This window comes from Moschus berezovskii, chromosome 21 (genome assembly GCF_049115385.1).
Source record: "Moschus berezovskii isolate FMDL1 chromosome 21, NW_MosBer_1.0, whole genome shotgun sequence".
Lineage (NCBI taxonomy): Eukaryota > Metazoa > Chordata > Mammalia > Artiodactyla > Moschidae > Moschus > Moschus berezovskii.
Window position 1 is genome coordinate 11449885 of NC_142480.1, and position 23205 is coordinate 11473089.

General features: G+C 48.6%; 1 protein-coding gene across 1 annotated transcript; it reads left to right on the forward strand.

Moving 5' to 3' along the window:
* The first annotated feature begins 1589 nt into the window (after positions 1–1589).
* Positions 1590–19953, forward strand: DDX24 (DEAD-box helicase 24). The gene is given in 10 exon segments (XM_055418433.2): positions 1590–1706; positions 3002–3375; positions 3377–3722; positions 10423–10965; positions 12040–12193; positions 12476–12991; positions 13937–14012; positions 17161–17349; positions 18709–18838; positions 19410–19953. Coding segments are annotated over 9 exon segments (2592 nt in total). The 5' UTR covers positions 1590–1706; positions 3002–3006; the 3' UTR covers positions 19679–19953.
* Positions 19954–23205: the final 3252 nt, after the last annotated feature.

Genomic DNA, 23205 nt, shown 5'->3' on the forward strand with positions numbered 1-23205 from the left:
CTGACTCTTCGCAACTCCATGGACTATAGCCCACCAGGCTCTTCTGTCCATGGGATTTCCCAGGCAAGAATACTGGAGCAGGTTACTATTTCCTTCTCCAGGGGATCTTCCCAACCCAGGGATCGAATCCAGGTCTCCAGCATGGCAGGCAGATTCTTTACCATCTGAGCCACCAGGGAGAACCCTGACTAATACAGATGCTTTTGTTAGTTTCTTGGAGGCCTCCACTGAGAATCTCTATTTATCTTTTGGACCCCATAAGACAGCTCCCAAGTACCACCTCTGGGATCCTACTTCTAGCCTCTTTCTGGTGAGGTCCCTTTTCCCACCAACCGGCCAAGGTTTGTCAAGGTTCTGTCACGACAGCCCTGCAATGCTCCTGAGGTGGGTAGCTGGCCCAGAGGAGACAGGAAACTGTCCTACTATGGAGGGACATGCAGCCTTTCCTCCTCACTCTGCCATCAGGGACAGCTCGTCTCTTGTCAACACATCCTCTTCAGGCACCACTTAGACACAGCCTATGCCACCTAGCCTCTTGGGGATACATTGGCAAGTGCCCCCAAGCAATGAGTTAAGCTGTGTCCCATGGTGGCGCTGTGAAGGCTCACCTGACCTGAGCTTGGTGAATTCCCTCCTTGAAACTTTAGGACTTCCCAAGGCCACCAGAGAAGGCAATGGCAAGCCACTCCAGTACTCTTGCCTAGAAAATCCCATGGACGGAGGAGCCTGGTAGGCTGCAGTCTGTGGGGTCGCTAAGGGTTGGACACGACTGAGCGACTTCACTTTCCCTTTTCACTTTCACACATTGGAGAAGGAAATGGCAACCGACTCCAGTGTTCTTGCCTGGAGAATCCCAGGGATGGGGAGCCTGGTGGGCTTCCGTCTATGGGGTCACACAGAGTCGGACACGACTGAAGTGACTTAGCAGCAGCAGCAGCAAGGCCACCAGACATAGAGACAGTCTATGGGAAAAGTTTCCAGATCACCAGATGGTCTGGTGATCCCCACGTGGAAAAAATGATTACCTACTGTGGAGCTGACTTCTCTGCATATAACAAAAGACCCAGTTTAGCTTGATGACTGGAAGCAGGCCCACCTTCCCCAACCATCAGTGAGCAATAGGCGGAGGCATGAAAACCTCAGGAAAACAGAACCTCCAATACAGACTGGTTGAGTTTTAAAATGTTAGTCGCTTAGTCCTGTCTGACTCTGTGCGACCCTACGAACTGCAGCTCGCCAGGCTCCTCTGACCAAGGAATTGTCCAGGCAAGAATACTATAATGGTTGAGTGGTCAGTTAAATGCTAAAACGTTTGCAAGGTTCCAGGCACACAGCCGATACGTAACACAGTGCGCTGAAACTAAAGCAAAAAGACAAGAAAACTTGCATTCCGGTGCATGAGCTAGCACAGACGCCTCCTGGAGGAAGCAAGGCCGCCCTCACCTGTTTGCGCTTGCTCCCTGAGCCCTGGAGGAGGGCCTACAAGCGCAGCCCAATTTCACGCCCCCGCGGTCCCGCAGTCAGCCGCGCCGCAGCGAATCAAGTGCGGCGTCTAGAGTGGGGGCGGGACTTCCTTCGCTGCGCGCACGCGTGCGGCGTGCAAGCCCCGCCCCGGAACTGCGGCGGACGCTGCGGCGGCACGCCGGAGCTGCGGGTTTGGAGGCGTTTGGTGGGCGTCCGAGGGGTCGCGGCAGGGAGGCCTCGCGGTGAGTGCGGAGTCGGAGCGGGGCTGCGGGCGGGCTCTCACTGCGGGCTCCTCCAGGCCCTCGGATTCTCGGGACCAGTGAGGCGTGGCCGCCGGCCTTGTCAAGTGCCCTGGGGGCCTCTTCCAGGGCCTCGAACCAGCCGAGCGGACGTCAGGGCTTGGCTGCTTCGGCTTCTCCGCTTGGCGCGCCCGTTCGAGCCCGAGACGAGGCGCCGGCGCTGGGACCAGAAGGAGGGACCCGCCGGCTCACCCCGCGAGCCGCACTCCGCGTCCCCGCCGCGCCTGTGCCTGCACCTCACGCCTCCCCCGTTGGTGCGGGCTGTCTGTGGTCGCGGCGTCGCGGATGCGGAGCGGGGGTGGCCCTTGCATGCGCGCCGGCGTGCTTTGCCCACGGGCCGCGATGCCAAGCGGTTCTGAACGTGCGCCACCTTTTCGTCATGGCGTGACAATCCGAGGAGCCGCAGGCTCTCTCTCATCCCCATTTTCCAGACGAGGAACTGAGACTCGTGGAGATTAATAACGGCCACCCCAGACCCAGAGCTGACCAGTGGCGCGTCAAGATTTGAACCTAGGTCTCCCTTTGTTTTCCACGGAAGCTATGATTTTCCTCTGCCTTTCTGAAAAAGGGAGAACGTGGATCAAGTTCCAGTCAAACGAGTTGTGCGTCAATGGTTTTTAAATTACTTAAAATGTAATGATTAAAGCTGGTTGGGTTTTAAGTCACTTGGCAACAGCCAGAGTGGTGACACAGGCATTTGACCTCTTGGGGTAAGATTTGAGAGGGAAGAAAGCTTTGTGCACTCAGTAGAGCCGACCCCCCTCACGCACCCTCCAGCGAACCCTCTTAGATTCTTATTCTGGCATCAGAATGGCTTGGGTGAGGTAGGCTTCACCCTCCACGCTTTAGGTGAGTTTACTTGTTGCATAGAACATTTTGTGATTTAGAAGGTAAATCCCTCCCACCTTTTTAAAATATGAGAACTCTGAGGTTCAGAGAGGATTGAGCAGGACCTGCCAAGGGCACCCAGGCAGTAAGTATTGGGTCTGAAATCCAAACTAGATGTAGCTCGTCTGTCTTTGCTACACCTCCTGTGTCCTGTTTTGTAGGCCTAGCTGCATGCTCTTGGGTACATTTCTTCCCTTCTGTGATCTTCTCCAGCTGGCAGCATCGGCGTTAGAGCCATCTTTGTGTCCTTATTTTTTTGTAAGACCTGATAGCTGCTTAGGAAATATTTGTTGCCTCAGAATCCTTTGCTTATCAGTTGCAATCTAGTGGAACATTTCTTTCCTTTTCAGCAGCCATGAAGTTGAAAGAGAAAAAATCAAGGCCAAAGCCAACAAACTGTGGCAGATTTCAGAAGAAGGGAATCAAAGTAGTGGGAAAATGGAAGGAGGTGAAGATAGACCCAAATATGTTTGCAGACGGACAGATGGATGACTTGGTGTGCTTTGAGGAACTGACGGATTATCGGTTGGTCTCCCCTGCCAAGAGTTCCTCCAGTCTCTTCTCAAAAGAAGAGCCCAAGAAGAGAAAGGCACAGGCTGTTGCAGAAGGAGAGGAGGAAGGAGAGCCTGGCTCCTCAAAGAAAAAGATGAAGTTGAAGAAGAGTAAAGATGTGGAAACTGAAGGAACCAGTTCCCAGAAAGCGTTTGAGGTCAGAGATACTGAGCCAGCACCCCACGGGGGAGGACACAATTTGTCCTGATCTAGAGGTAGGGGAGATGGCATCAGAAATCCCAGCCCAGACTGTACCAAAAAAGAAGAAAAAGAAAGGGAAAAAAAAATCAGAGCCTTCCCAGGGTACTTCTCCAAAGGGGCCCAAAAAAGCAAAAACGTGGATGCCTGAAACGCATGATCACAAAGCAGATGTATCGGCTTGGAAGGATCTGTTTGTACCCAAGCCGGTTCTCCGAGCACTCAGCTTTCTAGGCTTCTCTGCCCCCACACCAATCCAAGCGCTGACCTTGGCACCTGCCATTCGTGACAAACTGGACATCCTTGGGGCCGCTGAGACAGGTAAGGGCATTCTTATCTGGCCAGGGCGAGATTGCTTCTGGACTGAGCTTGTGGCCACTAACAGGCTGGATGGTTGGGAGACTGGGGAATGTTGGGAACATGACCACAAAGGCACTGTTGCATGAAGACTTTAAGAAGTCAGCTAGCTCTGGGTTGAAATAGCTCAGTTCCTGATTGGTGCCCTGTGCAGGTCACTTTATTTCTCTCAGCCCTGTAGACTGCATTATCAAATGGAGACAGGTAAATTCAGTACCTTCATCTTTTGCTGTGTGCTGTGTACTTAGTCGTTCAGGTCTGTCCGACTCTGCAACCCCATGGACTGTAGCCCACCAGGCTCCTCTGTCCATGGGATTCTTCAGGCAAGAATATTGGAGCGCATAGCCCTTCCCTTCTCCAGGGAATCTTCCCAACCCAGGGATTGAACCTGGATCTCCTATATTGCAGATGAATTCTTTACCACTGAGCCACAAGGGAAGCCCTTTTTGCTATGTGGGTTAAGTGTAAATGCTTACTAAATTTAAATTTATACATTTACACAATAGTAAACTGCTAACAAAAAACAATAGTAAACTAAAACTTACCACTACATTGTAAGTAATCTGTGAAAGTCACTCAGTCGTGTCCTACTCTTTGCGACCCCATGGACTATATACAGTCCATGGAATTCTCCAGGCCAGAATACTGGAGTGGGTAGCCTTTCCCTTCTCCAAGGGATCTTCCCAACTCAGGGATCAAACCCAGGTCTCCCTCATTGCAGGCAGATTCTTTACCAGCTGAGCCTCCAGGGAAGCCCTAGTGATCTGTAAATGGTAGTTTTTTTCAATTCTTGAACCTTTTCTGCATGACTGCGGGTAAAATAGGACTAAGATCAGCCCTCTGGAGAGGTAGATCTTCATTAGTATAAAGAAGTGTCTAATTCTCAAGAGTTGTCTACAGATAAAAAGGGCTGCATTGGGAGTTGGTGGGTTTATTGGCATTGGAAGGTTTTGAGTGTGCGATAACCATCGGGTAGATTTTGTAGGCAAATTTGGGCAGGAGGTGACTGTTGGAACTAGGCGTTGTTTAAAGATCCCTCATACCGTGGGCTGTCTACGACTTTGTGAAGTGATGATAGGTTGACACCCTGGGAGACTAAACTGCTGGTGGGGGTATGGAGCAAACAGACCTGAAACTATTAGTCCAACTTGACCAAAAGTAACCATTATAAATACATATGTTATTTAAGTCACATGTGTAATTTAAAATTCCCTGGGCCAAAAAAAGCTTTTAAAAGTGATTTTAAAAAGTATATTTCCATACTCTGTGCGAATTAACGGCAGCCCACCAGGCTCCCCGTCCCTGGGATTCTCCAGGCAAGAACACTGGAGTGGGTTGCCATTTCCTTCTCCAATGTGTGAAAGTGAAAGTGAAGTCGCTCAGTCGCATCCGACCCCCAGCGACCCCACGGACTGCAGCCCACCAGGCTCCTCCATCCATGGGATTTTCTAGGCAATAGTACTGGAGTGGCTTGCCATTGCCTTCTCCAAAATTCCCTAGGAGCCATATTAAAAAAGTTTTTTTTGAAAAAGTGATTAAATTTAACAATATATTTAACCATTACATAACATTTCAGTATTAATTAATGTAAAATTATTAATTAGATATTTTACGTTCTAATTTTTATACTATTTTCAAAATCTGATGTGTATTTTGAACTTGCCACCCATCTCAGTTTAGAGCAGCCGCATTTTAAGTGCTTGATAGCTGTATGTGGCTAGTGGCTACTATATTGTATGGCATAGAACTGTAACCAAAGTGGGGTGGCTGCTCACTCCTCAAAAGCCAGTGAAGATGCCAGGTTGGTGGAAAGGAAAGTGTGCTTTATTTTGGATACCAGCAGTGGGGAGCGGGGGAAGACTCCTGTCCAAAGGCTGGCTCTCCCCCTTGACACCCCATGACAACCAGTGGGCAAGAACTGTTATAGACAGAGGGAGGGGGCTTCATGCAGAATCAGCACAGTCAGCTCTGACAGACATCTTGAACTTGGTCGTTGGTAGTCTGACCAGCCTCGTTTTGACTGATTTAAGTACAGTTAATTTCAGCTCCAAGGTCTGTCTGTTTCAATTTTCTTGAGGCCAGTTCTCAGAAATGTGGCAGCTTATGGGCTTCCCTGGTGGTTCAGTGTGTAAAGAATCCATCTGCCAATGCAGGAGATGCAGGTTTGATCCCTAGGTTGGGAAGATCCCCTGGAAAAGGAAATGGCAATCTACTTCCAACATTTTTGCCTGGGAAATCCCATGGATTGAGGAGCCTGGGGGGCTCCAGTTCAAGGGGTCACAAAAGTAGGTCATAACTTAGTGACTGAATAACAGCAATGGCATGGCTACAGTCTGGTCATCATGCAGTTATCTTCTTTCATCTGGTGGGAGTTTCAGTATCTACAAGACAGCTCACAGGATGTGGCTCAGAATATTATCTATAGCCCTTGAGAAGGAACTAAAAGTCCTTAACTATGTTTATTGACTAAACTTATTATTTAGTCTTGTTGGACTGCTTTCCCTTTTTTCTGCATTTTCTCACTTCTCATTAAACTTGTTTGGCTCAAGTTTTTCCACAGACAAAAGGCAGGCAGAGGGTATGGTGGGGAAGAACTATTGGGTCCTGATCTGTTTCAGAAATAGACCATCTAGAAACGTTGTGCCTTAGATTTCTGGAAGAGTGGTCAGGAAACTTGAGGTGAGGTCCTATATAAAAGTCACAAAGATGAAAGAGGGAGGAAGCCCCAGGAAGGGGGAATGGAGGTAACAGTATTAAAACATTTCTTTAAAATACATCACGCAGTGTGTTACATGCATTATATTGATGAAAGTTCTCACAACCACTCTGAGATGGATGCCATTATTATTCCCATATTACTGAAGAGGAAACTCAGCCTCACTGAGGATAGACAGCGTCCCTAAAACTGCCCCACTGAAACAGTAGTGCTCGGATTCTAGACCAGATCTCTGTGCTGTTCAGCGCTGCTACAGGACTTGGGTATGTTCAGAGAGGCCTGGAAGGCGGAGTCCAGGTGTGAGCCACTGTGGCTAGAGATTGGCGTTTGGGTTTATACCGCAGACCCTCTCAGGCTATTTCTCTTGAGTGCTGTGCATCCACAGGTCCAAGTCTCAGAGACAAATTGCTGTAGACAGACTGCTACCAATGCAGGTAATGAACTTATCCATCACCCCCAAAAGATGTTTAGACCCCTTAATAATCCCACCTTCCCTGGTCCCCTCCTTGTCCATCCCCAGATAACCTCTAATAGTCTTTTTATCACTATAGGTTAGTTTGCATTTTCCAGAATTTTAAAGTAGATCCTTCAGATACGAATTTTGGGGAGGGAGAATCTCTGCACTTTAACTCAGCATACTTTGAGGTTCAGCCATGTTATTGCAAATACCAGTGGTTCATTTCTTTCCATAGATAAATGGCATTCCACTGAATGGATACAGTGCATTTTTTTTTAATCTGTGTTGATGGATGGTTCTGGTCTTTCTAGTTTTTGGCATTTACAAGTAAAACTATCATAAGTACTAGCATATCAGTCTTTGTGTGGATGTATGCTTTGATTCGTTGGCTGAATACCTAGATGTGGAATGGCTAGGTCTTAGGGTAAATGTAACTTTTTAGGAGTTTTCCAAAGTGATTGTACCATTTTACATAATCACCAACTTATGAGTTCTAATTGGTCCTTGTCCTTGCCAGTGCTTAGTATGGTCGGTCTTTAATTTAATTTAGATTTAAAAATTTTTAGTGTTATTTCCTTGTGGCTTTAATTGGTATTTCCGAAGTGACTAGTTAAGCAGCATCTTTTCGAGTGCTTAATTGTCATCCATGTCATCATCTTTGGTGATACCTGCTTAGTTCTTTCACCTGTGTCTTAATTGGGTTGTGGTTTTATTACTGAATTCATCATGTATTCTAGATACACCTCCTTTATCAGATATATGATGTGTATTTTTCTCCCCTAGTTTGTGCCTTATCTTTTAGTTCTCTTCTGAAGAGCAGGAGTTATTATTTTGGTGAAGTTTAAATGATCTTTTACAGATTTGCTTTCCTGAGAATCTTTTGCCTAACACAAGATCACAAAGATTTTCTCCTACATTTTCTTGTGGAGGTGTTATTAGTTTAGTTTTAGGTTCTGTGTTTCGGTCTGATTGTTCCTTTATTAACTTTTGTGGTGAGAAATATGGATCAAAGATTTGGTTTTGTTTTGCGTGTGGATATCTAATTACTCCAGCATTGTTTGTTGAAAAACTACTCTTTCCCCACTAAATTGCCTTCGCATCTTTTCTGAAAATCGGTGACGATATAGGTGTGGGTTTATTTCTGGAGTCTTCTCTTTTCCATTGACCCATTTGTCTATATTTACTGTTTTCCCAACACCTCACAGTGTTGGATAGTGTAGCTTTAGTTTAAGTCTTAAAGTTAGGTGGTGTAAGTCCTTCAACTTTGTTCTTTTTAAAAGTTGTTTTGGCCATTCTAGTGAATAGCCAATGAAAATTAAGCCATGAAATTAAGCGACGCTTGCTCCTTGCAAGGAAACTATGACCAACCTAGATAGCATATTAAAAAGCAGACATGACTGCAATCAAAGTTCCGTCTAGTCAAAGCTATGGTTTTTCCAGTAGTCATGTATGGATGTGAGAGTTGGACTATAAAGAAAGCTGAGCACCAAAGAATTGATACTTTTGAACTGTGGTGTTGGAGAAGACTCTTGAGAGTCCCTTGGGCTGCAAGGAGATCAAACCAGTGAATCCGCAAGGAAAGCAGTCCTGAATATTCATTGGAAGGACTGATGCTGAAGCTGAAACTTCAATACTTTGGCCACCTGATGTGAAGAACTGACTCATTTGAAAAGACCCTGATGCTGGGAAAGACTGAAGGTAGGAGGAGAAGGGGACAACAGAGGATGAGATGGCTGGATGGCATCACTGACTGAGTTGGTGATGGACAGGGAAGCCTGTCGTATTGCAGTCCATGGGGTCGCAAAGAGTCAGACACGACTAAGCGACTGAATGGAACTGAGGCCCTTTGCATTTCAATATGAATTTTAAGGTCAGCTTTTCAGTTTCTTCAAAAAAGCCAGCTAGCATTCTGATAAGGATTGCACTTTGGGTTATAGAGCCAGCTGAGGATGTGACAGCTAGACAGTCTAGAATCTTCCAGTCCGTGAATGCAGGGATATCTCTCCATTGTTTTAGGACTTTACTTTTTCTTAGTGGTGTTTGTAGTTTTCAGTGTATATACTTCTGCTAGCTTTATCCTTAACTATTTCATATTTTTGATGCTTTTGTAAATAGTAATTTAAAATTTCCTGTTTCTGTTGATAATAAATAGAAGTATGCATTTATTTATATTGATCTTGTATCCTGCAACTTGGTACGATTAACTGGTTTCCTGAAGATTATATAGGATTTTCTACAAAGGTGATTATGTCATCTGGTCTGGTTGCCTTTTTGTTTACTTTTTTCTTATCACACTGGCTAAAACTCGTGGGCACCATTGCTTTGGTCCCTGATTTGGGGGAAAATGTTCAGTGTTTCTTCATTAAATATGATGTTACCAGTAGGTTTGTCATATTTAGCTTCTATCAGGTTGAGAAAATTGTCGTCTGTTTCTCGTTTGCAGAAAGATTCTTATCAGGAACGGTGGTGGTATTTTTTTTTTAATGCCTTTTCTGCATATATGGGATGCATCCTTTTTTCATTTTCAATTTGTTGATGATGATAAACTGAATTTAGTTGCAATATATTATTCCATTTAGACATTGTTGGATTTGATTGCTAAAATTTTGTTGATGATTTTTTAATTTCTATTAATGGGATATTTGTAGTTTTCTTTTCTTGTAATGTGTGGTTTTGAAATCAGAGTAATACTGGACTCAGAACGACTTGAAGTATTCTCTTCAGTTTTCTGAAGGAGTGTGTGTAGAATTGGCATTTTTCTTCCTGAAATATGTGATAGAAGTCATCTCAGAAAATGGGCAGCTCTAAGGAACAAGGTACTATAAGCAAGAACTCAGCTCGTTTTACTCAGAAAAATCATCTGTGAGTTTTTTGAGGCCTGTGATAAAAGCTTCTTCATATAGAGATCACTTATTTGCTTCTGCCTGGGGCATTATAATTTTGGAACCACTTTAAATTCTCAGCCTGAGGTATTTTGTTTCATTTTGTTTTTTGAACACATAGATGGGCTCCGTGTACGATCAGAGGCTAGTTTGAAAATGTTCAAGCATAGACAGAAGCTTTAAAGTTTCCTTGAAAACTAAGAAAACTTTCTTTCACTACCTCCTTCCTCACCAAAGAAACATTATGGGAACGTATTATACAGATTTCCATTTTTTACCCTTCAGTTTTATGTTCTTCCACAACAGCAACAAAACACGCATACCCACACCTCACCTGTCTCTTTAGGTTTCATTGCTTGGACATTTGTCTTTAGTTATTGTTGACCTCGGCTCTCAGTGCCGTCTGTCAGACTCTCCCTCAGGTTCCTAATTATACGGGTGTCCTCTGGTTGCAGTGCAGTGGGATACCTGTGTAGGGTGGAAGGAGCTTTGCATTGGTCAGGGTGGCACTTGGCTATTTCAGGGTCCCTTATTCTGAGTAAAGAATAGAACCTCAGGAAAGAGTATGTACCTCTGTTGATTCACACTGTTTTTTTTTCTGCTTTTAAGGAAGTGGGAAAACTCTTGCCTTTGCCATTCCAATGATTCACGCAGTGCTGCAGTGGCAGGTGAAGAAGAAGCCTACGCCAGCTCTAAGTGACACAGGCGCTCCACCTGGGGAGACCGGTAATGAGACTGGAGCTGAGACAGGATCACCAGGCAGGGCTGGAACTGCGTCTGGAGCCTTGCCTGATGAGATTGGAATTGAGGGTGAAGCACTTCCCAGCGAGGTTGGAGCGAAGGCTGGAACACCACCCAGCCAGGCAGGAGCCAAGACTGGAGCTGCCCCCTCAGACCAGGGGCTGCCCTCTTGTGACGGTGATGTTGACGCTGGTGAAGGACCTTCTTCCCTGGTCAGGGAGAAGCCCATCCCCAAACAGGAGGGAAACCAGGTGGAAAAGCATGATGAAGAGCCAACTGGAAAGTTAAAACAAGAATTGGGTGGCAGCATTGCACCGCCGAAGCGTCCTCTGCTTGGACTGGTTCTGACTCCCACTCGAGAGCTCGCTGTTCAGGTCAAACAACACGTCGATGCTGTGGCCAAGTTTACAAGTGAGGTTTAATTCATTGAATAAATGTTTCCTGAAACGATCACAGTGGTGGGGGTGGCAGAGGTGAATGAGCTGTGCCTCCCGCCCTCTAGAGGGAATTTGATTTGCCAGAGAATTAAGCCCAACAGAAAACTGTTTGAGTGACACATTCTTAATTCTCCCAAGGATAACACATAGCTAACGCTGTTCTAGCTGCATAAGCAATTAGTTACCTTACTGAATACAGTGGATACTTGGGACAGGGTTTGGCAAACCACTGTTGAGGGGGTGGTTTATTTTTTTTCTGGTAAATAAAGTGCTGCCACACCCATGTATTTACACATTGTCTACGGCCACTTTTGCACCACTAGTGAAGAGTGGAATAGAGGTAGTAGTTGTGGCAGAGACCATCCAGCCCACACACACAGGGCCACAGCTGTTGACTGTTAAAAGTGTGCTGACTTCTGCCTTAGGGCATTAGCACTTACTTTTCTCAGGGATTTCCTTGGGAAAGGCTGCGTAGCGGGGGTTTCGCTTTTATAGTAAAAGGGACGCTTCTTCACCAAGCTCTTACTATGTGTGTGAGGCCTAGACTAAGCACTTTGCCTGTGTGATCCTTTCTGTTCCTCCCACACTGGGTACCTTGAGAAGTGCTCCACTGGAGAGGAGAAGAGAACACTAGGCGTTAGCGGAGATTCAGATGAATCTGGACTGAGGGGGACGGGCAGGAATTCCCCCGGGAGAAGTGTCACAGCTGCTGGCTCCATCTTTCCTAGCACTGCGGTGTGCTGCTGGTCTGTTTCTCCAGAGCCTTGGATGTCACCACGCCTGGGTTCAAATCCAGCGCTACTGTTGTGGGTGAGGGGAAAGAGTAGAAAAAAATGAGGTTGGGGAAGTAGGCCGGCCCTAGATCATAGCAGACCCGGTAAGCCCTCCAGTAACAGCATCAGCAGGCCAGGCCAGCTCTTAGCACTCCCCTGGGGAGGGAAGCTGTGCCGCTGACTGGCAGCCTTTGCTTATCGGGAGGTACCGGTGTCTGCAGTGGAAGAAATAAGCAATCAGACTAACACTGTCCCTCGTGTTGTGTGGGCCATAGGCATTAAAACCGCTATATTGGTTGGTGGAATGTCCACGCAGAAACAGCAGAGGATGCTGAACCGCCAGCCTGAGATTGTGATCGCCACTCCAGGCCGGCTGTGGGAGCTAGTTAAAGAAAAGCACCCTCATTTGAGCAACCTTCGGCAACTCAGGTAAGAGTACCTCCCTTTTCCCCCACCCTCTGTTCTGAAGTGGGCCTGAGGTGACCTGGCACAGTGCCTCCTCCCTGTCACAAAGTGCCATCGTGGGGTACCAGCCACACTTGGCCTTTAGACAACCAAGCATGCATGAGGGAGGTTAGTTGAGGGCCCTGGTGGAGGTGGTGAAAGTGGTGTTTGTCTTGGGGGCAGGGGGTGGGCACTGGTAGAGTATGCTGTGGTGACTCCTCTTCCCTGCTACTAACCTGGTGATCACGGGTCTGCCTGGATCTGTAGGTGCCTGGTGATCGATGAGGCTGACCGGATGGTTGAGAAAGGCCACTTTGCTGAGCTCTCACAGCTGCTAGAGATGCTCAGTGATTCCCAGTACAACCCAAAGAGACAGACCCTTGTTTTTTCCGCCACACTGACCCTGGTACATCAAGCTCCTGCCCGCATCCTTCACAAGAAGCACGCTAAGAAAATCGACAAAACTGCCAAACTTGACCTGCTCATGCAGAAGATTGGCATGAGGGGCAAGCCCAAGGTCATTGACCTCACACGAAAGGAGGCCACGGTAGAGTCGCTGATAGAGACCAAGATCCATTGCGAGACTGATGAGAAAGACTTGTATCTGTACTACTTCCTGATGCAGTATCCAGGCCGCACCTTAGTGTTTGCCAACAGTATCTCCTGCATCAAGCGCCTCTCCGGGCTCCTCAAAGTCTTGGATATCATGCCACTGACCCTGCATGCCTGCATGCACCAGAAGCAGAGACTTAGAAACCTAGAGCAGTTTGCGCATCTGGAGGAGTAAGTCAGGCCTGTCCATATACTGGCCGTTGGGTCCAGGTTGCCTGGAGGGTGGGAAGCTACCTTCTCTCTTGGGAGCCGTATTAGTAGAAGGTAGCCCCCCAGCCTTTTTTAAAATCTTGCACAGCATGAGGCAGGTTCGCTCTCATCTAGTACATTTCTTTTTAAAACATTCCTCAAGTGCTTTTGACTCTTCTCAAACTACACATACGTTAAGAAACATCATCCAGTACATATTATTGAGTACTTGTTTTGAACCTGCTGCTGTTCCAGGGCCCAGTAATAGAATAGTGAGTAATGCAAAGACCCTGCTCTCGGGGAGGTTACATCCATGTGGCGGGAAAAAGTAAGTATATAGTTTGTCAAGTGGTGCTAGGTGCTAAGAAGTAAAGTTACATAGGGAGTTGAGCAGACTGTGGGTGTGTGGTGTGGGAAGCTTTTCTCATAACGTGAGATTGGAGCAGAGCGTGGAAGAAAGAAAGGAAATGTGACTATCTGTGGAAAACCTTTCTGGCCTGAAGTGCACTAAGCAGAGACTTGGAGGCAAGAGCAGATCTGGTGTGTTTGAGCAAAAGCAAGGATGTCTACCTGTGTGACTGAGGTAATTAAGTGAGAGGGGGATAGGAGACGAGGCCACTGACCTAGAATATGACCCTGTTTCATTCACATGAAGTAGTCTGTGTTATTGCAGAGTGGCTTTATTGATTGTGGCCAGTGAAACCCGGGTTTGGATCCTGGCTCCACAGCCGAACAGGCATGTGTGTATCTTGGGAGGTTAGTGACCCTGAGCCTCAGTTTCTTCATCTCTCAGGGAGATGCGTGCGTAGTCGTGTTACCTTGTAGGGCGTTGGAAGGGGCTGTGGTGTTCAGAGTACTCGATTGTGGTAAGGAGTTGATTAACGATGGCTGTTAGTTGTTATTAATAAGCTTTCTCTCTTACCACAGTTGTGTGCTTCTGGCGACAGACGTGGCGGCTCGGGGCCTGGATATTCCAAAAGTCCAGCATGTCATCCATTACCAGGTAGGGACATCAGCGAACTTGAGGGCATCTCCCTGCATTGAGCAGGGAATTTTTAAAGCAAAGGTTGAGGGAGAGAGCAAGCACAAGGAGAATTGTTGGTCCCAAGGCCTCATGCAACAGAGAATACCACTGGCGTCTGGTGACCAACTAGCTGCTTCCACTTACTGTGGTGAGATTTATTCTCCAAAACCTCTTGACATTGTCTGATGTCAAATAGCCCTCTCTTTTTGACTTGGGCAGGCTGTGTAATACTGGCAGGTTAGAGTCTTAGTTTCTTCCGTGAAGTGGGCGGAGTAAAGTTTAGCATGTAAAATGATCACCCTGCTATAGAGAAGAAGAGTGTGGTGGTTAAGTCCTGCAAGGTGAGATAGGTTATTATGTGTGAGGAGTTTAGAAAGCCAGGTGGCACTTTCTAAATGTTAGCTGCTGTTGATGCGGACGTTAATATTAGTGCGTGAACCTAGGAAAAATTAGCAGAGGATGGTGGTTAGGAGCATGGGCTCTCAAACCTCACTTCCAGCATTTGAATGCTTCTTGGCTGCTTCTCAGTGGGTTAGCTTTTGGCATGTTGCTGAACTTCTTTGGTTTCAATGTCATTGTAAATTGGGAGTGGTGATGCTGCTATCTACTTCATGGGGTTATTCTGATTAAATGAACTAATGCTGATGGATCACCTAGCACAGTGTAAGTACTCAGTAACTGGTGTAATTATTTCTCCTTTTAAATCCTTCTTGCTTTCTTTTTTTTCCTTTAAATTTTTCATGCTTTTAACAGTCTTTGAGGGTGCCAGTTCAGTTGAGCAAATCTTTATTCTTCCTCTTTTTGGGAAAGAGTCTGGGTCAGTCTGTGGGAAATATCCAGATGAACAAAATAGAGTTCCTAGCCCCTAAGAAATATCAAATCCACTAGAGGAGGTGAGATGCCTGCAGCCAAAATTTAAGGCAGAAGATACTAGAAAGTGGCAAAATAAAGTTGGACAAAGAGATAACTTCTGATGTGGGAGGATAGGTTGGAGAGTGCTTTCTAAAAGATGCTTGGCATTTAGGGATGGCGAGGCTTCGGGCGTGTAGAGGTAGGAAGGAGGGAGGAGAGAACGTGCGGCAGCGGGCTGCTGCCGGGGAGCGAGAAGAGGGGGTGTGTGCTCTCAGAGGACGCGAAGGATGCTTCACTGCTGGCGCCGCCAGGAGCCAGGGGTAGCAGTGCTTAGAGCACTGAGTTAATGTGCCCGTTCCGGCCCATTTTAGGTCAGTTCCCTGATTCCTAAAATGTCGATGTTCACTCTTGCCGTCTCCTGTTTGGCCACTTCCATTTGCCTTGATTCATGGACCTAACGTTCCACGTTCCCGTGCGATGTTGCTCTTCACAGCATCGGACTTTACTTCCCTCACCCGTCACATCCACAACTGGGTGTTGTTTTCGCTTTGTCACGGTGTCTTCATTCTTTCTGGAGCTGTTTCTCCACTCTTCTCCAGTAGCGTATTGGGCACTTACCAACCTGGGGAGTTCACCTTTCAGTGTCGTATCTTTCTGCCTTTTGTTACTGTTCATGGGATTCTCAAGGCAAGAATGCTTAAGTGGTTTGCCATTTCGTTCTCCAGTGGATCACGTTTTGTCAGAACTCTCCACCATGACCCATCTGTCTTGGGTGGCCCTACAGGGCATGACTCATAGCTCATTGAGTTACACAAGGCTGTGGTCCATGTGATCAGTTTGGTTAGTTTTCTGTGATTGTGGTTTTCATTCTTTCTTCCCTCTGATGGAGAAGGATAAAAGGCTTGTGGAAGCTTCCTGATGGGAGGGTCTGGCTATGGGAAATCTGGGTCTTGCTCTGAAGGGCGGGGCCATGCTCAGGAAGTCTTTAATCCAGTTTTCTGTTGATGGGTGGGGCTGTGTTCTCTCAAATATGATAGGGTAATGGAGACCTCCTCCTAAAGGACTTGTGCCAGCTCACTGCGGTTCCCAGGACTGTTGCCGTCAGTGCCCCTGTCCCCGTGGCGGGCCACTGCTGACCCAGCCTCCACTGGAGGCTCCTGGACACTCCCGGGCAAGTCTGGCTCAGTCTCTTGTGGGATCCCTTCTCCTCTCTCTTGGGTCCTGGTGCACACGAGGCTTTGTTTGTGCCCTCTAAGAGTCTGTTTCCCCAGTCCTGTGGAAGGTCTGTAATCAAATCCCACTGACCTTCAAAGTCAAACTCGCTGGGGGTTTTCAGTCCTTTTGCCAGATCCCCAGGTTGGGAAATCTGTTGTGGGCCCTAAAGCTTTTGCAACAGTGTGAGAACTTCTTTGGTGTAATTGTTCTGCAGCCTCTGGGTCATCTGCTTGGCTGCTCTGTGGTGGGGCTGATGGCGACCTCCTCCAGGAGGACTCAGGCCACACGCCGTGCCTCCCAGGTCTGCTGCAGCCAGAGCCCCTGTCCCCACGGCAGGTCACTGCCAACCTGTGCCTCCGCAGGAGACGCTCAGATCCCCAAAGGCAGGTCCGGCTCAGTCTCTGTGGGGTTTCTGGGTCCTGGTGCGTGCACGGTTTTGAGCCCTCCGAGCGTCTCTGGCGGGTGTGGGATTTGATTCTAAACACAGTTTTGCCCCTCCTACCATTTTGTTGGGGCTCCTCCTTTACCCTTGGATGTGGGGTATCTTTTTTCAGTGGGATCCAGCGTTCTCCGGTTGATGGTTTTTCAGTGGTTAGTTATAATTTTGGAGTTCGCGCAGGAGAAGCTGAGCACACATCCTTCTGCTCCACCGTCTGCTAGGGCTGCTTAGAGCACTGCTTTGGGAAAGACTGAGCATTGCCTGGGCTCAGTGCAGGAGACTGTTCCTGATTAGTGCTGTGCGCCGTGGTGTGGGGAGGGAGGGACCATCAGCTCCCACACCATGCTAGCTGTGGATGACACATCCACTCTTTCTGCTTTTTATTGGAGTGGTCATGGGAGTCTGAACCAGGGCAGGGGCAGAGCCTGCACAGTGAATGGGCTAAACCTGGGCAGTTTGGATGTGGGACTTAGGAGAAGGGCTTAATCTCTCCCCAGGGCTGGCGAGGTTTCTAGCTGCCTGGCTGGGAGGGAGGAGGGTCCCACCTTGGGTTGTTGGCCTTGAGGGGACGAGCGGTGTTCGGTCACAGCCACATGTTGATCCCAGTTCCATCTTTGGTAGGTCCCTCGCACCTCGGAGATTTATGTCCACCGAAGCGGTCGGACTGCCCGTGCCACCGATGAAGGCCTCAGCCTGATGCTGGTTGGGCCTGAGGATGTGATCAACTTTAAGAAGATTTACAAAACCCTTAAGAAAGATGAGGACATCCCACTGTTCCCTGTGCAGACAAAGTACATGGATGCAGTCAAGGTAAAAAGAAGAGCTAGAAGCCCAGTGCTGACGAGGAGGGCTTGTGCTGCTCCCGCACTTTGCCGTGGGATTCTTGCAGTACCGCTCCTGGAAACTGATTCCTAGTTTTGTGTAAAAAAGAAATGGAGGGCGTCGTTCCTCGAAGGAGGGAGGAAAGGGCGAATGGCCGAAGAGTGAGGAGTTTCCTTCATGAACCCTTCCTTTACTGTGCCCCTGAGACTGCCACCATCAGCCACCTCCCGCCCCCCACTGGCCAGTGCAGTGAGCATAGCCGTCTGGACATCTTACTGGACGGATGGATCGTTGTAGGGAAGTGGGGTCAGTGTGCCTCGCTGAGGCAGAAACTAAAGGTCTGTCACATCCCTGAAGCAGATGCCTATAATTCCTACCTTTGGGGTTTTACTTAATAGGCATTCACTTGAGCGAGTGCTGCTGACTTTGGGCTGTAGCGTGTCAGGCACCAGAGCAGGGTGGCTTCTTTTCCATAGGAGTCCACTGGCTCGTGAGGCAGGTTGGAGTTCAGGTGCAGATGAGGCACTGTGGCGGGTGGGCGTGTAGTAACACGGGGCGGGGTTTCGTTTCCTCCAAGCCGCCTGCAGGCAGAGATGTGAGGAGATGAAGAAGGGACGGAATTCCAGGAACTGGAGCAAAAAGCAAGGAATGGCTCCAGTTCTGTTGCCTCCTCTGGTTCAAAAGGGATGTCAGCTGTGTGGGAAAATGAGGTGGGAGATGAGTCAGACAGATGGAGATTGCAGAGAGGCTTAGGAGCCACCAAGCTTCCCGTGGCTCTTTTCTCCCACATCGCAACATCTTTCCCCCCCCCTTTTTTTTTTGGTATTTCCTATCACTGCGGTCTGAACCCAGTACGCGTAAGGAGAATCGAAGTGTTTTGGGAGGAGGATGACAGAGGGCTGGAGGCAGTCCTGTGACAGGTCTGTGTTATCCATGTAGAGTGAGAGCTGGGCCCTGACTTGGCTGTTGGGGTGTTTCCAGGTCTCAACTCGGCTGTGGAGGTCAGCCGTGGTGTCTGGGGAACACGTTTCCCCTTTGAACACATGTAGATTGGGAATCTGACCAAGGTCAGCTGCCAGGAAGAGGGGCTGTTCAAGTTGACTTGGAAAGCTGGCTTTTGAGGTTCATGTGTACACACTCACCAGTCATGATTACTTTAACCAGGAACCAAAGCAAACGCTTTTTGATGGGAACTGATGTGCCTCTCTCTGAGCTGCTGCTGCTAAGTCACTTCAGTCGTGTCCGACTCTGTGTACTGACTTTTTAAAAACACAACTTAAATGAGCCTTTTTTCCCCAGAGGCCTGAACCCTCTGTCAGATGAATACTTTCTCTGCCTTGCCCCTAGGAGCGAATCCGTTTAGCTCGACAGATTGAAAAAGCAGAGTATCGGAACTTCCAGGCTTGTCTGCACAACTCTTGGATCGAGCAGGCCGCGGCTGCCCTTGAGATTGAGCTGGAAGAAGAAATGTATAAGGGTAAAGAGCCGGGTGGACTTGAGGAAGGGTTCATTCAGCTCTTAGCTTTGGTTTTCCCTTCAGCTTCTGTCTGTTGGGGCCTCCCCCACCGCCATGGGTCCCCTCAAAACCAGCAGGATGCCGCTGCCTCCTTTGCAAGAAGCCCTAATCTCAGATGAGCCTAAAGCCCTCAGCAGTTGGCATCATCTGTCTGGAGGCTGTACTTGTCCTTGTATGGAGAGATGGTGGAGGTCAGGGCAGGCTCGGGAACAGACTGCAGGTGTTTGCTGCCCGTTCTCTTAACTAGCTATGTGACTGGGTCAGGTTACTCAACTCTGCTGTACCTATGCTATCCTCATTTGTAAAACCAGGGCATAAAGTACCTGCCTCATGGGGTTGGAGGACAGGGTGGCCCTGAGTGGTTCTCCTAGCTGTTGGAAGTTAGCCAGCACTGGCCTCTGCAGGGAACCTGGGAGCCCTGTCTCTCCAAGACGTCCAGAACAGTTTTTCATCACAAGTATTATCCATCAAGGGAAAGAAAATGCTCCTGTAAGTCATAGTAAATGCGATCTATTTTGAATTGCGTTTCAAGGAGGAAAAGTTGACGAGCAGGAAGAGCGTCGGAGACAAAAGCAGATGAAGATCCTGAAGAAGGAGCTGCGCCATTTACTCTCGCAGCCGCTGTTTAAAGATGACCTGAAAACCAAGTATCCGACTCAGTCGGGCAAGCCGCCCGTGCTCACGTCTGCCCCAAGAAAGGGTGAGTCTGCCCTGAGCTGCCTTTCCAAACAGAAGAAGAAGAAGCAGCAGCCCACGGAGCAGCCGCAGGAGCAGCCTCGGCCAAGCACAAGTGCCGACTAACTGCCCCCGGGTCAGAGTCAACTGGCGACCGCGCCGTGTCTGTGTTCTTCGGTTGTACGGAAACCTTCCCTCCTTGGATCTCACCCCACTGTCAGCTCTGGTTCCAAATTTCTCCCTCTTCCACACCACCCCTCACAGCAGGGTAGACCTCATGCAGATTTGTGTTGTTTCAGAGTAAGAATTTTGTGTGCCAGCTTACATATTTCTGCATTTCAGTGCTTACAGGCTTCTTGTATGTGTAAATTGATTTTCTCAATTAAAAACAACGGTCAGAACCAATGCGTCACCTTGAGTTTCTGCCAGAGTGGGGGTGCGCCATCCGTCCTTGGGCTTCATCCTGCTCACAGTGTGGATGGAGCAGAGGCGGTGAGTTTGGCCTATCACGATGAAGTTATTTCTGATTGGGGCCCCGCTTTTCTCCATAGCAGAATCCTTGCAGCTCCTTCGCTCTTTCCGCCTCACAGCTGTTGTCTTGTCTGAGCCTCCCTGGCGGGTAGGCAGGGTGGAGATTGCTGCTCTCGGGTTCCTAGAGAACACAGCTTCCTTAACCTCACTGAACCTCTCGTGGGGAAGCCAGGAGCAGTATGCGGAGTCTCACCGTGAGGTGTGCAGGCTCTGGCTCTGGCCAGTCTCTCAGCTTCCCTCCTCTGTGTGACAGAATGGTTGCTGCCCACGCTGTCACGCCCCTATTCCTTTCCCCGAGCCTTTGTCCCAGCATTTCCCTTGGCCTGTTTGCCTTTTCCCATCCCTGAGCAGTGCTGGCCCGAACCCCAGGAGGTGAGGTGTTCCTCCTGTGGACACCCACAGCACTGGCCGCACTGGGATCTGGTATCTTGCCGGCTCCCTGAGAGCAGAAGCTGCTTTATTTCCCCTTGCAGCCCTTGTGCTTAGATCCGGGCCTGGTATAAATAGGAGCTGAGGGAACATGTGATCTCCCAGCACCACCGCAGCTTCACCGGTCAGTCTGGGTGAGTAGCCACAGGCATGGGAGAAGCAGACGTTTCTGCACAGCTAAGTCTGGGCTTCGAAACGTGTTCCCTTGGCCTCATGGTTGGCAGCTGTATTCCCTATAGCCCCTGTAGGTAACTGCAACAGGGTGTTGGCCTGAACTCAGATCAGGTTATCACTGGGTGTTGCCTTGGTACTTTTTATCTGCTTTAATTATTATTTAGTTTCCGTCAAGGCCCTGAGATGACGAGTCTTAGTGCCCTTTGTTGTAATTGAGAAAGCTCATGCTAAGTGGTTAAGACTTGCTCAGAGTCAGGGTTAGAACCCTGGGCATTTCCTTGTAGGTCAAAGGCAAGTTTAGAAAACTGCTTTGGTTTTTAATTTTTTTTTTGGTATGCTTTTTTTTTTTTAAATGTTTTGTTTGTTTTTGGCTGTGCTGGGTTTTGTTGCTGTGCGCAGGCTTTCTCTAGTTTGCAGTGAGCAGGCTTCTCATCCCGGTGGCTTCTCTTGTTATTTTGTGGAGGAGCCTGGGCTCTAAGCTGAGGGACTTTAGTAGTTGTGGTTCCTGGGCTCTAGAGCACAGGCTGGTTGTGGGGCATGAGCTTAGTTGCCCCACGGCATGTGGGATTTTCCTGGACCAGGGATGGGACCCATGTCTCCTTCATTGGCAGGCAGATTCTTTACCACTGAACCACCGGGAATCCCCTGCTTTAAAGGATGTCTCCACAGCATCACCAGTGACGTGGAGGAGAATGCCGAAGAAAACAGCCCTGATCTGTGATATTGGCTTCTGAGTGACAGCTGTCAGAGGACGTCCAGATGACAGCAGAGGATGCACAAGCAGACTCAAGGTCCCTCAGCAGCTCCTGAGCCTTGAGAGGCCTGAGGACACTCGTCACAGGCCAAACAGACAGACCCACAATGTCCTTTAGCATCCTGTTCTTGCCCCTAACAGCAGATTCTTTTGTGGTGGGGTAACATGTTAAAGAGCTGGGTTTTAAAAGATAGAGCCGGCCTCCAAGGCAGTTTTGCTCTCTGACCCGATGCGGCGAAGCCTGTGGTTCCTTTGGCACCTGCAACCCAGCCCAAGGACAGAATTTCCTGAGTGGCTGGACCTTTCACTCAATGAAGACAGTCCTGCCCCTGCTGATCCACTCACCCAGACAAGCCCCATGGGACGGCAATGTTGATCTTTGGTGTGGGCCAGGTACCAACTATTAAGAAGCCAGGACCAAAAGTTGTTATGGAAATCATTTTAATACTAGAAAAATGTTTTTAACCAATTGTCCGAGGAAGCTGTAGGGCCTGGCCTACCTCCCACAGAACCAGGGGCCCCTGGGGACCCACTCACAGAGCCACAGCCCGTGCCCCTGCCTCTGCTCAGCATGGCAGTGTGTTTGGTCCTTTGACTTCTTCCCTCTGCCTGGGAAAGTGCAGAGCCACCACCAAGGTGGCTTTTCCCTGTCATGGGGTGTTCTGCCATGTCCCATTGGGAAGGGTCTGCGGGGGACACATCCCACTTGTAGGGCACTCACTATACATCAGGTCGTGTGATTATTTTCACACATAATCTTGTTATACTTGAACCAATAATTCTGTGATGTGTTGGTAATTGTCTCCATTTCACTAGTGTGGGAATTGGAATTCAGGGGGAGTGAAGTAACTTGGCTAAGGTCATATAACTAGTTAGATTTTGAACCCAGGCAGTCTGGCTGCAGAGCCACTTGGTACTTAAAGTAGGAACCAAAAGCGAGGACACTTCTGTTGCTAAATAGTCACACTGATTTATAAAGTTCCCTTCAGAAGGAAAGTAACACGCAGTTGTAAAGACAAACTCTCAAAGCAACTTTCCTTCCAGCTTTTGGTCTGCAAAGAAGGCATGGGGGCGGGGGGTGCATTACCCAGGAAGCGGGATCACCGGTATGACTGGCTGCTGTCGATGAGCAGGGTAACGTCTGTGGATGACTGGATTTGTTAACTTTGCGTTACTTAGAGTTCCTCTGAATTCTGCCACTCCTTTCCTCCACAGAGCTTTCCCTTCAGAAGCAAGATCTGAGGGCGGATGTGAAGGGAAGAGAGCAGTGCTTTGGGTTTGGCCAGTGGTTTTGTGAAAAATGGGAGAGCAGAGGGCAAGGTCGTGAAAACAGCCTGCCTCTCGGGCGTTCTCATTCTAAACTGACAGCATCTCTCCTGGGAAGAGGGTCCCCCCGACATGAGCACTGGCAGGGGCACTGGGCCTGGAAAGGCAGCGCAGACACACCCCGAAGGAAATTTCTCCAGCCTTCTGAAGAGGAAGCTTTGCCTTTGTGAATGCTGCACAAACTACAAGTGCAGTTAGGGAGCAGCCGCTGCTGATTAAACTGTGTCTGACAGCCCGGCGGAGGCCCAGGACACCTCTCACAGCGGCTCAAACCGGCCGAGATTGAGCTCGGTGTCCTTCAGTTTGGAAACGGGTCATGATATTCACAAACCATGTACCGCGTTACCCCACTCTGACAGTGTACTTGTCACAGTGTACTCCTCCCCAGGCCAAGGTGGGAGGGGCAGGGAGGGGAAACCTCTGAACCAATTCAGCGATC